At 35.6% G+C, this 12,040-nt stretch overlaps 2 protein-coding genes across 2 annotated transcripts; one reads left to right on the top strand and one right to left on the bottom strand.

Moving 5' to 3' along the window:
- The first annotated feature begins 2,499 nt into the window (after window positions 1-2,499).
- Window positions 2,500-4,228, top strand: LOC145009895 (uncharacterized). Its single transcript, XM_078968518.1, has 3 exons — window positions 2,500-3,599; window positions 3,678-3,765; window positions 3,989-4,228. Exons 1-3 carry the CDS (start codon window positions 2,500-2,502, stop codon window positions 4,226-4,228), a joined length of 1,428 nt encoding a protein of 475 aa, XP_078824644.1.
- A 1,046-nt stretch (window positions 4,229-5,274) lies between these two features.
- LOC145008866 (heat shock cognate 70 kDa protein 2-like) lies at window positions 5,275-7,863 on the bottom strand. The gene is made up of 2 exons (XM_078967492.1): window positions 7,491-7,863; window positions 5,275-7,153 (listed from the first exon to the last, which is right to left on the bottom strand). Exons 1-2 carry the CDS (start codon window positions 7,702-7,704, stop codon window positions 5,418-5,420), a joined length of 1,950 nt encoding a protein of 649 aa, XP_078823618.1. The 5' UTR covers window positions 7,705-7,863; the 3' UTR covers window positions 5,275-5,417.
- Between the last annotated feature and the right edge of the window lie 4,177 nt (window positions 7,864-12,040).

Consider the following 12,040-nt stretch of genomic DNA (forward strand, 5'->3'; position numbering starts at 1 on the left):
AAGTATCCATATATATAACATCATTATGTGTTATGTGATTTCAATGCCATATATTAATTTGAACGTGTTGCGAGATCACACACTAATAATTTTATACGATTTGTAGAGGCATCAGACACAAAAGGCAATAGAAGTGAATTACACATCCATGGAGTAAGTTACATTCACATCTTCTTTTGTTAGCTTTGATTTGGTCCATATGAAAAATCAGTTTTTGGAACACACTTATTTGATTTCATGAAATTAGGATAATGATGTTTCTTTTCAGTAGCAGTCACCTATTTTCACGGTTAATCGGAGGTGGTCTACACATCAGAAGTGAGCGATTTCATCTTCTATTCTCCCAATCAACATTCAATTTTGGATGAAACTTCAACAATATTTCATTATCCCACTCTCGGGGATTTTGAATTAAAACATGTTTGTCATCCATCATTCCTAAAACAATTTATAAAACGATGTTTTTATAGTCTTTTTTTTAACATGAATATTGTAACATTTGTGTTTCTATTTTAGTTACCGGTTGGTGTTAATGAAGGTGAACTTTATGACCTAATTATTTGGCATCCAATGGTTGTTGCCGCCATGGGGAGGACCCACCATGTGAGTACAAGGGAGTGGTCAAGAAATCGGTGAAGTGCTCAAGATCAACCAAAGTTCTCGCTTTTCTCTGCTAACCCTAATGCACCTTTATCTGCTATTGATCCAGGTGGAGTGGAACGTGAACCCATTGGTGTTAATTCAGCTATCCCATTCTTCCACTTAGGTCAACTTCAGAAACAACTACCATATCCAATAATCAACAAGGTATTTACAAAAAAATGATCTTTTTTCATTCGGTATGTACATCATAAATATTTGTTGATCTTTCTAATTAGGTATTAAGACTTTAATACGTTTTGATTTTTCTTTATTGGTTATTCACAAAGTTTTAATCTTTCTTCATTAGGTATTTACAAAGTTGATCTTTTTTTAGTACGGATTGTAAAGATCGGATATAAACGCAAAAATACTTCTACTATATAAATAATCTATATTTTAATAAACAAATCAATAAAATATATATTGTAGACTATTTTCACCTACGATGTATGGAAACACCAGATGAGTAGCCGCTCCCGTATCTGAAACGCATAGGAAACGGAAACTTCGGTGAAACGGCCGGGAAACGTTTCCGGCAAGTAGCGGTATTCCCTGAAACGTTTCTCCCACGTTTCATTCACGTTCCCCCCCCCCCCCCCCCCCCCCCCTTTCTTTTTTAATTATTTGCATGGGCTTTTAATACGCAGAAATAGAGAATGGGCTTAGTCATATATCGGTTGCTAATGCTATTACCCTACAATTAGTCAATTAGTCAATTAGAATTTAGAAGTTTGTAAACGTAAGGCTGCTGCGTAATCTTTTCATTGGTGATCATCGACTTTTATAGTTTTTTTTATTACCTCTCTGTGTTGTCGATCAAGAAGCCAAGAATAAGAAAAAAAATTCAATACTCATTCACACATTCACCACTCACCAATTCGATTATTATGGCTTCTTCTCAAGAACAAGAAACACAAGGATCATCTACATCAGTAGACCAACCTCCATTGTGGGACTTTGTGACTAAACTCGATAAACTTGCTGGAGCAGGAGGATGTTGGAAGTTCAAGTGTAATGTTTGCAGTGAAACCCAACAAGGATCATATTCTAGAGTTAGAGCACATTTGCTTGGCATAAAAGGTAATCTATTATTCAAGTTAGTGTGTGTGTCTATGTAATTTTCGATTTATGTTATTGACTTATTGTATTGATTCATGAAAAATTGTAAAGAAAAAAAATTAGAGGCTGCGATTTTTGTTTTGATTCATCATTCATGTATTTGTTGTAATTTTTTATTCATGTTATTGTATTGAAGTATTGAACTATTGATTCATTAACAATTGTAATGAAATAACTAATAAGAGGCTGCAAATTTATGTATTTGTTGGCAACAATCATTCATGTATTTGTTGTAATTTTTTATTCATGTTATTGTATTGAAGTATTGAACTATTGCACTTTTTATTCATGTTATTTTTGTTTTGATTCATGTATTTGTTGCACTTTTGATTCATGTTATTCAATAGAACTATTTATTCAAGAACAATGGTAAAGTCAAATAAATAAGAGGTTTTTTATTCACTTTCTTGTTTTGATTAATGTAATGTAATTGAATTTATAATGTCAATGATGACCTTCTTTTTTTCATGTTGTGTAATTGAGAATGTCAATGTTGTTATGTTGTTTAATATAGGTACCGGGATTTCTATTTGCAAGAAAGCAACAACAGCTGACAAACTTAACATGACACAATTAGAAGATGCATATGAAAAGAAGAAAACCGAGTCACAAGCAAAAGAAGTCTAGTTGCCATGTGAAGCTGGTGTTGGATTTAAGAAAAGAAAAGGTATTTCAACACCTATTGAAAGAGCTTTTGGTGTTGAAATTAGGGACCAACTGGATCAAGAAATAGCTAGAATGTTTTATACCGGAGGTTTACCTTTTAATCTTGCAAGAAATCCACACTATGTCAGGGCTTTTCAGTTTGCTGCTAACAACAAAATTGATGGTTATGTACCTCCTGGTTATAATAAGCTAAGAACAACATTACTACAAAAAGAAAAAGATAATGTTCACAAGCTATTGGAGCCGCTTAGGTTTACATGGAAAGAAAAAGGTGTGACTATTGTGAGTGATGGCTGGAGTGATCCTACAAGAAAACCTCTAATCAACTTCATGGCTACCTCATGTAACGGTCCTTTGTTTCTAAAGGCAGTGAATTGTTTTGGGGAAGTGAAAGATAGATTTTTTATTGCCGAATTAATGAAGGAAGTCATCAATGAAATTGGTCATGAAAATGTTGTGCAAATAATTACTGATAATGCAGCAAATTGTAAGGCGGCTGGAGAGATTATAGAGAGTCAGTTTCCTCATATTTATTGGACACCATGTGTTGTTCATACACTTAATCTTGCTTTGAAGAACATTTTTTCACCAAGGAATGTGGAAACAAATGAACTAACATACGAACAGTGTCGTTGGATAAAAGAAGTTCACGAAGAGGCATTTGCAATAAAAAATTTCATCATGAACCATAACATGAGGCTCTCGATTTTCACCAAGTTTACTCCTCTTAGGTTGCTTTCTGTTGCTGACACTCGCTTTGCCTCCATCATTGTGATGCTTAAGAGATTAAAACTTATCAAAAAGGGTCTTCAAGCTATGGTCATAAGCGAAGAATGGTCTTCTTATAGATTAGATGACACTGAGAAAGCAAACACTGTGAAAGAATATATTTTGGATGATGATTGGTGGGATAAAATAACATATATTCTTAGTTTCACTGGACCTATATATGAGATGATTAGAGCTTGTGACACTGACAAGCCATGTTTACACTTGGTCTATGAGATGTGGGATTCTATGATTGAGAAAGTCAAGATTGAGATCTACAAGAAAGAAAAACGTCTGACATCTCAAATAAGTTGTTTTTACGACGTTGTGCATCGTATTTTAGTGGCTCGATGGGCGAAGAATAACACTCCCCTACATTGTTTAGCTCACTCTTTACATCCAAGGTATAAGATTTTAGATTATACACTTGATTTGTATTATATATTTATATTTTAACTTTTTGATGTTTGTGGATATTATAGTGATGCATGGTTAATGGAGGATTCTACAAGATGCGCTCCACATAGGGATGGAGAAATTTCACAAGAAAAGGATGAAATGTTTTCGAAGGTTGTTTCCTAATGGTGATGAGTATGGCAGAGCCCTTGATGAGTATGCGATGTTTTCAATGAAGAGTGGTCCTTTTGAAGATTTAACAAGCATTTCAAAGATGGCTACTATGGAACCCAAGAATTGGTGGGTTAACTTTGGTGCTTAAACTCCTTTTCTCCAGATTTTGGCTTTTAGATTACTTGGACAACCTAGTTCTTCTTCTTGTGCTGAGCGTAATTAGAGTACTTTCGCATTTATTCACTCGCTTAAAAGGAACAAGTTGACTACAAGTCGTGCTCAAGACTTGGTTTACGTCCACAATAATCTCCGACTTTTGTCAAGGACTCCGAAAGATGATGTAAAGATGTGGGATGTGGGTGGAGATGCTTTTGATTCAATGGAAGACGTCGGGTTTTTGGAGTTTGCAGATCTCTCACTAGATGAACCCGACTTTGAAAATGATTTGATTATTGATAATTAGTTACTTTTAAAATATTTAGTACTTTTGGAGTTTAAACTTTACATTTTTTGGATTTTTTTAATATATATATGTTTTTTCATATTTTTATATTGTCGTATCTGTGCCCGTATCCGTATCTTGAATTTTTGAGTTTTGTCGTTTCTCGTATCCGTTCCGTATCCGTTTCCGTGCAACTTAGCTTTTCACACATCTTTTAATCAAAATCCTACATTGGGAAAACATGGTTCCTATCTACTATAATAAATGAAAGTTTTTTTACCACATATCATTTTCTCATTCATTTGAACACATAATATTTTTAAAAAATTTTAAATTTTTTATTTTCCACTTGTCATTTTATTGTATTTTTTATTTTATTAAATTAAAATTCTAAATTTAATGTGTAAGGTAATATATATGTAAAGTATTTATTATAAAAAATTTATATATGTAATGTAATCAATACATTAAAATTTCATTAATTTTAATAATTCAAAATTTTTTTATTTTTCTTATAAATTCAAACTTTTCAAATTATTAAAATTTTATATTTATTTTTTTTAATTAAACCCATGTAATAATAATAATATCCGAAATAATAATGTCGGAAATAAACACTTCCAAATAGTCCAACCTGGTGAGCTAAATGGCAAAAAAAAAAAAAAAAAAAAAAAAAGTTTAAAATTTTTGGGTTTTAACGCATCTAAAATCACTGCAAAAGCAAAACCAATAAAAATTACAAAAATTAAAGAGTTTTTATGATCAAAATCACTGCAAAAGCAAAACCAATAAAAATTACAAAAATTAAAGAGTTTTTATGATCAGGAACAAAACCTACAAAAATTACAAAACTTAAGGAGTTTTATGTCGAAAGGGCATATGAAAAACTTAAAACAGAAAAGTTTGGACAAGGTTTCATCGAAACGAATCCACTTTTGGTCGATCTCCATGTTCTAGCTAGTAGCTATTGTTTTTATACCATGATAGAAAAGTGAATATCGTAGAGTAAAGAACCAAAATTTTAGAAGGATAGGAATTTACAAACAAAAGTTTGACATTTGACAATGTTCATTAAAATAGACAAAACTTTTATTAGAGATCATAACTTCATAATTCATAACCCTCTACACCACAACAACCAAACTGCTACTGTCTTCCTAATACACCAAAACCCATTATCCTACATTCATCTCACCATTTTCGATTACTCTTAATCCACCTCTTCAATCTTGGGTCCAGCGCCACCACCGGCGGAAGGTCCGTCATCCTCCATACCTCCACCCATATCCGGCCCACCTGCACCGCCCTGATACATCTTTGCAATAATCGGATTACATATCCCTTCAAGCTCCTTCATCTTATCCTCAAACTCATCAACCTCCGCCAGCTGGTTCCCATCCAACCAGTGGATCGCCTCCTCCACCGCATCCTCCACCTTCTTCCTGTCATCCGCCGCCAGCTTTGAGCTAATCTTCTCATCTTTAATAGTGTTCCTCATGTTATACGCATAGTTCTCCAACGTGTTCTTCGCTTCCACCTTCTTCTTGTGTTCTTCATCCTCCGCCTTATATTTCTCCGCTTCCTGCACCATCTTCTCTATCTCCTCCTTCGACAGCCTTCCTTTATCATTTGTAATCGTGATCTTGTTCTTCTGCCCTGTCGTTTTATCTTCAGCCGACACATTCAAAATCCCGTTAGCATCAATGTCGAAACAGACGGTGATCTGTGGAACACCACGGGGAGCAGGCGGGATGCCAGATAACTCGAATTTTCCGAGCAAATTGTTGTCTTTAGTTCGTGTTCTTTCGCCTTCGTAAACCTGAATCAAAACTCCTGGTTGATTGTCAGAGTAAGTAGAAAACACCTGCTCTTTCTTGGTCGGAATGGTGGTGTTTCTGGGTATCAATACCGTCATAACACCACCAGCGGTTTCAAGCCCTAGAGACAGAGGGGTGACATCGAGAAGAAGCAGATCCTGAACTTTTTCGTTTCCCTCACCGCTTAAAATGGCGGCCTGAACTGCAGCACCATAAGCCACCGCTTCATCTGGGTTGATGCTCTTACAGAGATCTTTCCCGTTGAAAAAATCCTGCAACAGTTGTTGAACTTTAGGGATCCGGGTCGACCCACCCACGAGAACCACGTCGTGGACGTTGCTCTTGTCCATCTTCGCGTCCCTCAAGCACTTCTCAACTGGATCCATACACTTTCTGAACAAATCCATGTTCAATTCTTCGAATCTTGCACGGGTGATTGTCGAGTAGAAATCGATTCCTTCATATAGAGAATCAATTTCGATTGTGGTTTGAGCTGTTGATGAAAGAGTCCTCTTTGCTCTTTCACAAGCGGTTCTTAATCTCCTCAAAGCTCTTGCGTTTCCACTAATATCTTTCTTGTTCTTCCTCTTGAACTCCTGAACGAAGTGGTTCACCATCCTGTTATCGAAATCTTCCCCGCCCAGATGAGTATCTCCGGCAGTCGACTTCACCTCGAAGATGCCCTCTTCAATGGTGAGAAGAGAGACATCAAAAGTGCCACCACCCAAGTCAAAAATCAGCACGTTCTTCTCGCCAACACTGGCAGCCTTCTTGTCGAGCCCATAAGCAATGGCAGCTGCAGTTGGCTCGTTGATGATTCTCATGACGTTAAGACCAGAGATGACACCGGCGTCCTTGGTGGCCTGTCGCTGAGAGTCGTTGAAGTATGCAGGGACGGTAACCACCGCGTTCTTGATGGTGATGCCTAGGTAGGCTTCAGCGATTTCTTTCATCTTGATTAAAACCATGGAAGAGATTTCTTCAGCAGAGAATTGCTTCTCTTCTCCCTTGTAGTTGACGACAATCATGGGTTTGTCGCCGGCGCCGGGGACGACTTTAAACGGCCAATGCTTCATGTCACTTTGCACCGATGGATCAGAGAATCTTCTCCCGATTAAACGCTTAGCATCTGCAGAGATCACAATGAATTCACTCAATTAGACTTGAAAAAGCTCAAAATTAACTAAAAATCCAGAATCTTTAAAAAACCACCATCATCCACACTCCTTTCAAAAAATAATTTACAAAAACAACATCTTCAATGGACAATGGCATACGTTTCAAGTTTGATGCTTAGAGATTTGAGCCAAACACTTGTCGACATCAATTTTAAACATCCAATTCCACTATTGAATAGAATTTACCAAAAGACAGATGATAACACATAGTGATTTCATTTTTCAAACTTAAAGTTAAAAATTACAGATAATTCTTCAAGACATCAGCGAGGGAGAAAGAGAGCATACCGAAAACAGTGTTTGTTGGATTCATGGCCACCTGATTCTTGGCGGCATCCCCGATAAGACGCTCGGTGTCCGTAAAAGCAACATAAGACGGCGTCGTCCTGTTTCCCTGATCATTAGCAATGATCTCGACACGATCATGCTGCCAAACACCGACGCATGAGTAAGTCGTTCCTAAATCAATACCAATCGCCGGTCCTTCACCTTTCCCCGACATATTTCCGATCACCCACCAAAAAACAGTTTGAATAGACGAATATTACACAAATAGTTTGCACGATATCACTAATAGCTTTTTTTTTTTCTTCTTGATGAGGAGGAGGAATGGTAGCTGGGTGGTTTTATAAAGGGTAAAGCTTGTATTTCCAGAATGTTCTTACCTCTTAAGATATGGCAATTGTCAAGTTTCTAGGGATGGAACGTGCTAGAGAAAGAAACAGTCGGTTTAAATTTTGTCAAACTTGTTTTTCTTTTTCCTTTCTTTTCCGCCCTGGTTGATTCCAGATTCTTCTGTTTATCTATTTATTTTAACAATTTTCCATTTGTTTAGGTTAATTATTATTTACTTGCTTTATATACATAGAGTAGTCATTTTTTTTTTTATAAAAATAATCAGAAAATTAAAATAAATGATATATAGTCTGGTCTTTTTTTTCTGCCTCATCTGCGGTAACATTATATAAATGTCTAATTTATATGTCATGTATTAAACACTTATATAATTCTCCTTGTATAAAAATGATATTTTTTTTACAAACCTTAAATACCATGGCTCATTGGCTAGGCTCGTGACAAAATCACAATCCATAAGCAAAATTGCAGATCCTACAAATACAATATTGTACAAAAATGATATTTTTTTCTAAACCTTAAATACTATGGACTCATGGTTAGGCCCATGACAAAATCGCAGTCTATAAGTAAGATTGGAGCCCATTAAGTGCCTCATGAAATTTTAACGTGTATGCGGAAGAAGAGCCTGACAATTTGAACAACATGAAGCCCTTGGATATCAAAATATGAGAAACAAATCTCATCAAATTATGAAAAAATAAATTTCATTCAAATATAGAAACAAGATTTTATTCAATATAAAATTTGAAAAAATCTCATTAAACACCGATGAAGCTCATTCCAATCGAATAACCTTCCAAAACAAATAAACACAACCTACCATATGGTGCTTCGAATCACTTGGTTTGAAAGACGACTCAATATCTTCAAAAATTCTTGTTTAACAATCTTTTATTGAATCAAAAGATGAACATACCAAAAGAGAGTGCAACTAAGATGGTTGGGTGGAAAATGAACATACCAATGATGTTCATATTTGTTGCTTCTAAAAGAGTTCTTAGTTTAGTTCCTGATTTTTAGGAGATAGGTCTAAAAAATAAAGTATAATGTGCTTATTAGAAATAATGCAAGGGTGCTTGTTCCTAGACCTGTAAGTGTCAATGTCGTTCATTGCATATGGTTATGTTAACATAAACATCATATTGATGACTCTATTAGTCGATACAAGGTTCGCATCGTCGCTAACAGCCACAGTCAACAATTAGGGATTGAATGCAATGAAACTTATAGTCTGGTAGACAAACCCACGATATCAGCACAATCCTCAACCATGTAGTCTCTAGCATTAGGACAATACATCAAACTTGATGTTAAAAACATGTTCTTACACAATCATCACTCTAAAACATTATATATGCATCAACCACTAGGCTTTATTGATCTCGTTTGACCATCTTTTTACATTTAGAACAAAATAACATGATGGAGAATAAACCTGTAATCTCTCATTTATTATCAATGAAGCTACAGACAAGGATTATATACAAAGATTAAAATGCATCATTGTTGTTAACTTGCACCTAAATAATTTTACTAACTCTGTACAAATAAGAAACGGCACAGTTTAACTAAATAGTTAACTATCATATATGTGAGTCCCAAATATATGCCCCCTAAGATGAATGCTTAAAATGTTTTTAAGCGACATCTTGGATAAAATAGGAGCCATTTTTGAATTAGGTAGGGGCTTTGTGAAAATGTCAGCTAGTTGGTTGGAAGTATGAATTGGCATGAGCTTGATGGTGCAATCAACAATTTTTATCTCAGATGAAATGACAGTCTATTTCTATATGCTTCGTCCTCTCATGGAAGACGGGATTCACTGCTAATTGCATTGCAGAGTTATTATCACAGAAGACTAGTGTTGGGTGATTAGAATGAATACCAAATCACGAAGTAATTGTCTTAACCAAATTACTTCACTAGTCACAGATCCTAATGCCCTGTATCCAGCTTCTGTGGAGCTTCTTGAGACAGTTGTTTGTATTTTGGATTTCCACGAAATCAAAGAATCACCGAGAAAAACACAAAAACCTATGACGGATCTTCGGGTGTCAATGCATCCGGCCCAATCTGAATCGTTAACGGCTTTGAGTTGTAATGAAGGTTTGAAGGAAATGAATAAATCTTGGCCTGGATTTCCTTTTAAAAACCTTAATAAATCTTGAGCAGCTTGTTGATGAGGTATTTTTGGTGCATAAATAAACTGACTTAGACGATGAACAACATATGCTATGTCAGGTCTAGTTATGGTGAGATATAATAGACGACCAACTAACCGTCTGTATTGAGAAGGATCAGATAGCGGATCACCATCAAAACTAGATGTCTTGTGTCGAGGATCCATGGGGTATGATACATGTTTAGATGCCAACATGCCAGTATCTTGAAGAAGATCTAAGACATATTGTCTCGAGAAATAACAATTCCATCAGGAGATCTTGCAATTTCTGTTGAAAATAGTGGAAGAATATTTCAATCTTATATTTATTTGTTTTTTCTTAAAGGGGTTATTATGTTAAAAGTATTTATAGCAGGGTTTAGAATGTAAATGCAGGGAAGGATACGCGGATCTTTTGTTATAGTCGGGTTGATCCGTCGGGTTGATCCATATACTTGACGCGGAGATATAAAAGAAGAGAGAGAGAAGATATGTGGCAGATGAGAGTTTTCAGCTTGAGAGATAGATCTAGGGTTTTCTCTTCTTTCGTTGTTCGTGTTTTCTACTTCTCTCTGATCTTGTGTTGTTATGATGATAGATTAAAATTCAGATGTTCCTATTCGTATAATCTGTTTTAGATTAGGATTGAGTGTAGTTGAATGAGAGTAGATTAGGGTTTTGTAGTGAGGTTTCAGTTGTAAGTACGTGAAAACCTTATGTTTCTTTGTCCTAAATTGATATAAGAAATGAAGATGTTGGGAAAAATATTTTGTGTAATTTCAACATGGTATCAGAGCTCTAAGGCTCATGTTCTTTGATCCAGACGGCTTGGTTGGCTGATCGTCGTTTGGTGATCTTCGTTCTCAACGATTTTAAAAAAGGTATACCGATTCCTTTATTTTTTGGTTTTGTTTTCTGTTAAATCTGTTTGATCTAGGGTTCTTTCTCTATTTACCTTAGTTTGTTTTTTGGATCCTGGTACTGCGAGATTTTTTGGATTTGTCTTGCAAATTGGCGCTTCCTCTCATCTTCTTGTCGTTGTGACTACAAGTTTGAACAAAAAGAAATACGCTCTGAAAACTATCGATTAATCCCTTATCTGAAATAATCCTCTTGGGGTCGGATTTCATCACCGATAAACCCTTGTAGGGAACGGATTTAGGGAGTCGATTTGAGAAGAAAAAAAAACAAAAAAACAACATCGCCTTCTATAGCACTGTGAGGGTGTTCTTGTTCTTTTATTTTCCTTCTTTATTTTCGCATATATTGTGTTTGTTTCTTGGCTGTTTCTTTGACTCTGTGGTTGACTGTCTTGGACCCCGACATACTGTGGTGACCATCTGGACTTAAGTCAACACAGGGTTTATTACCTGTTCTGTGTGTTGTGTATTCTCTATCTTTTCTGTGTGTTCCTTGTGTTCCTTGTGATTTAGAATGGCAGGAGATACTCCTGAAGGCAGTGGTACTCCTAAAGATTGTACTATTGCCGATTTTGATGATCCTTTATATGTTCATCCTTCTGATTATGCTGTAGCCTCAATCATAACCATTAAACTGACTGGAAATGAAAATTATCGGTTATGGCGTAGTGCCATGTCTAGAGGTCTGAAGGCTAGGAATAAGTTGGGTTTTGTGGATGGAACTTTAACTCTTGAAAACACTAATATCTCTAAAACCTCTAAATGGGAACGTGTTAATGTTGTTGTATGCAATTGGATTTTAGGGTCTATTTCTGAATCCATTTATGCTAGTCATGTTTACTCTGATAAAGCTAAGGATATTTGGGATGAATTGTTTGAAACTTATAATAAGGCTGATGGATCTGTAGTTTTCAATATCCATCAACAAATTAATACTTTAAAACAGAATGGTTCGTCTCTTTCTGATTATTATAATAAACTTGATTCTTTATGGAAGGAATTTGATGGTTTGACTAGCTTAACTGAATGTGTATGTGAGGCTGCTACTAAGCTTAATGATCATTCTAAATTGATGAAACTAATGCAGTTTCTGAGTGGTCTTGATGAGTCATATAATC

This window comes from Lactuca saligna, chromosome 8 (assembly GCF_052625555.1).
Source record: "Lactuca saligna cultivar CGN05327 chromosome 8, ASM5262555v1, whole genome shotgun sequence".
Classification (NCBI taxonomy): domain Eukaryota; kingdom Viridiplantae; phylum Streptophyta; class Magnoliopsida; order Asterales; family Asteraceae; genus Lactuca; species Lactuca saligna.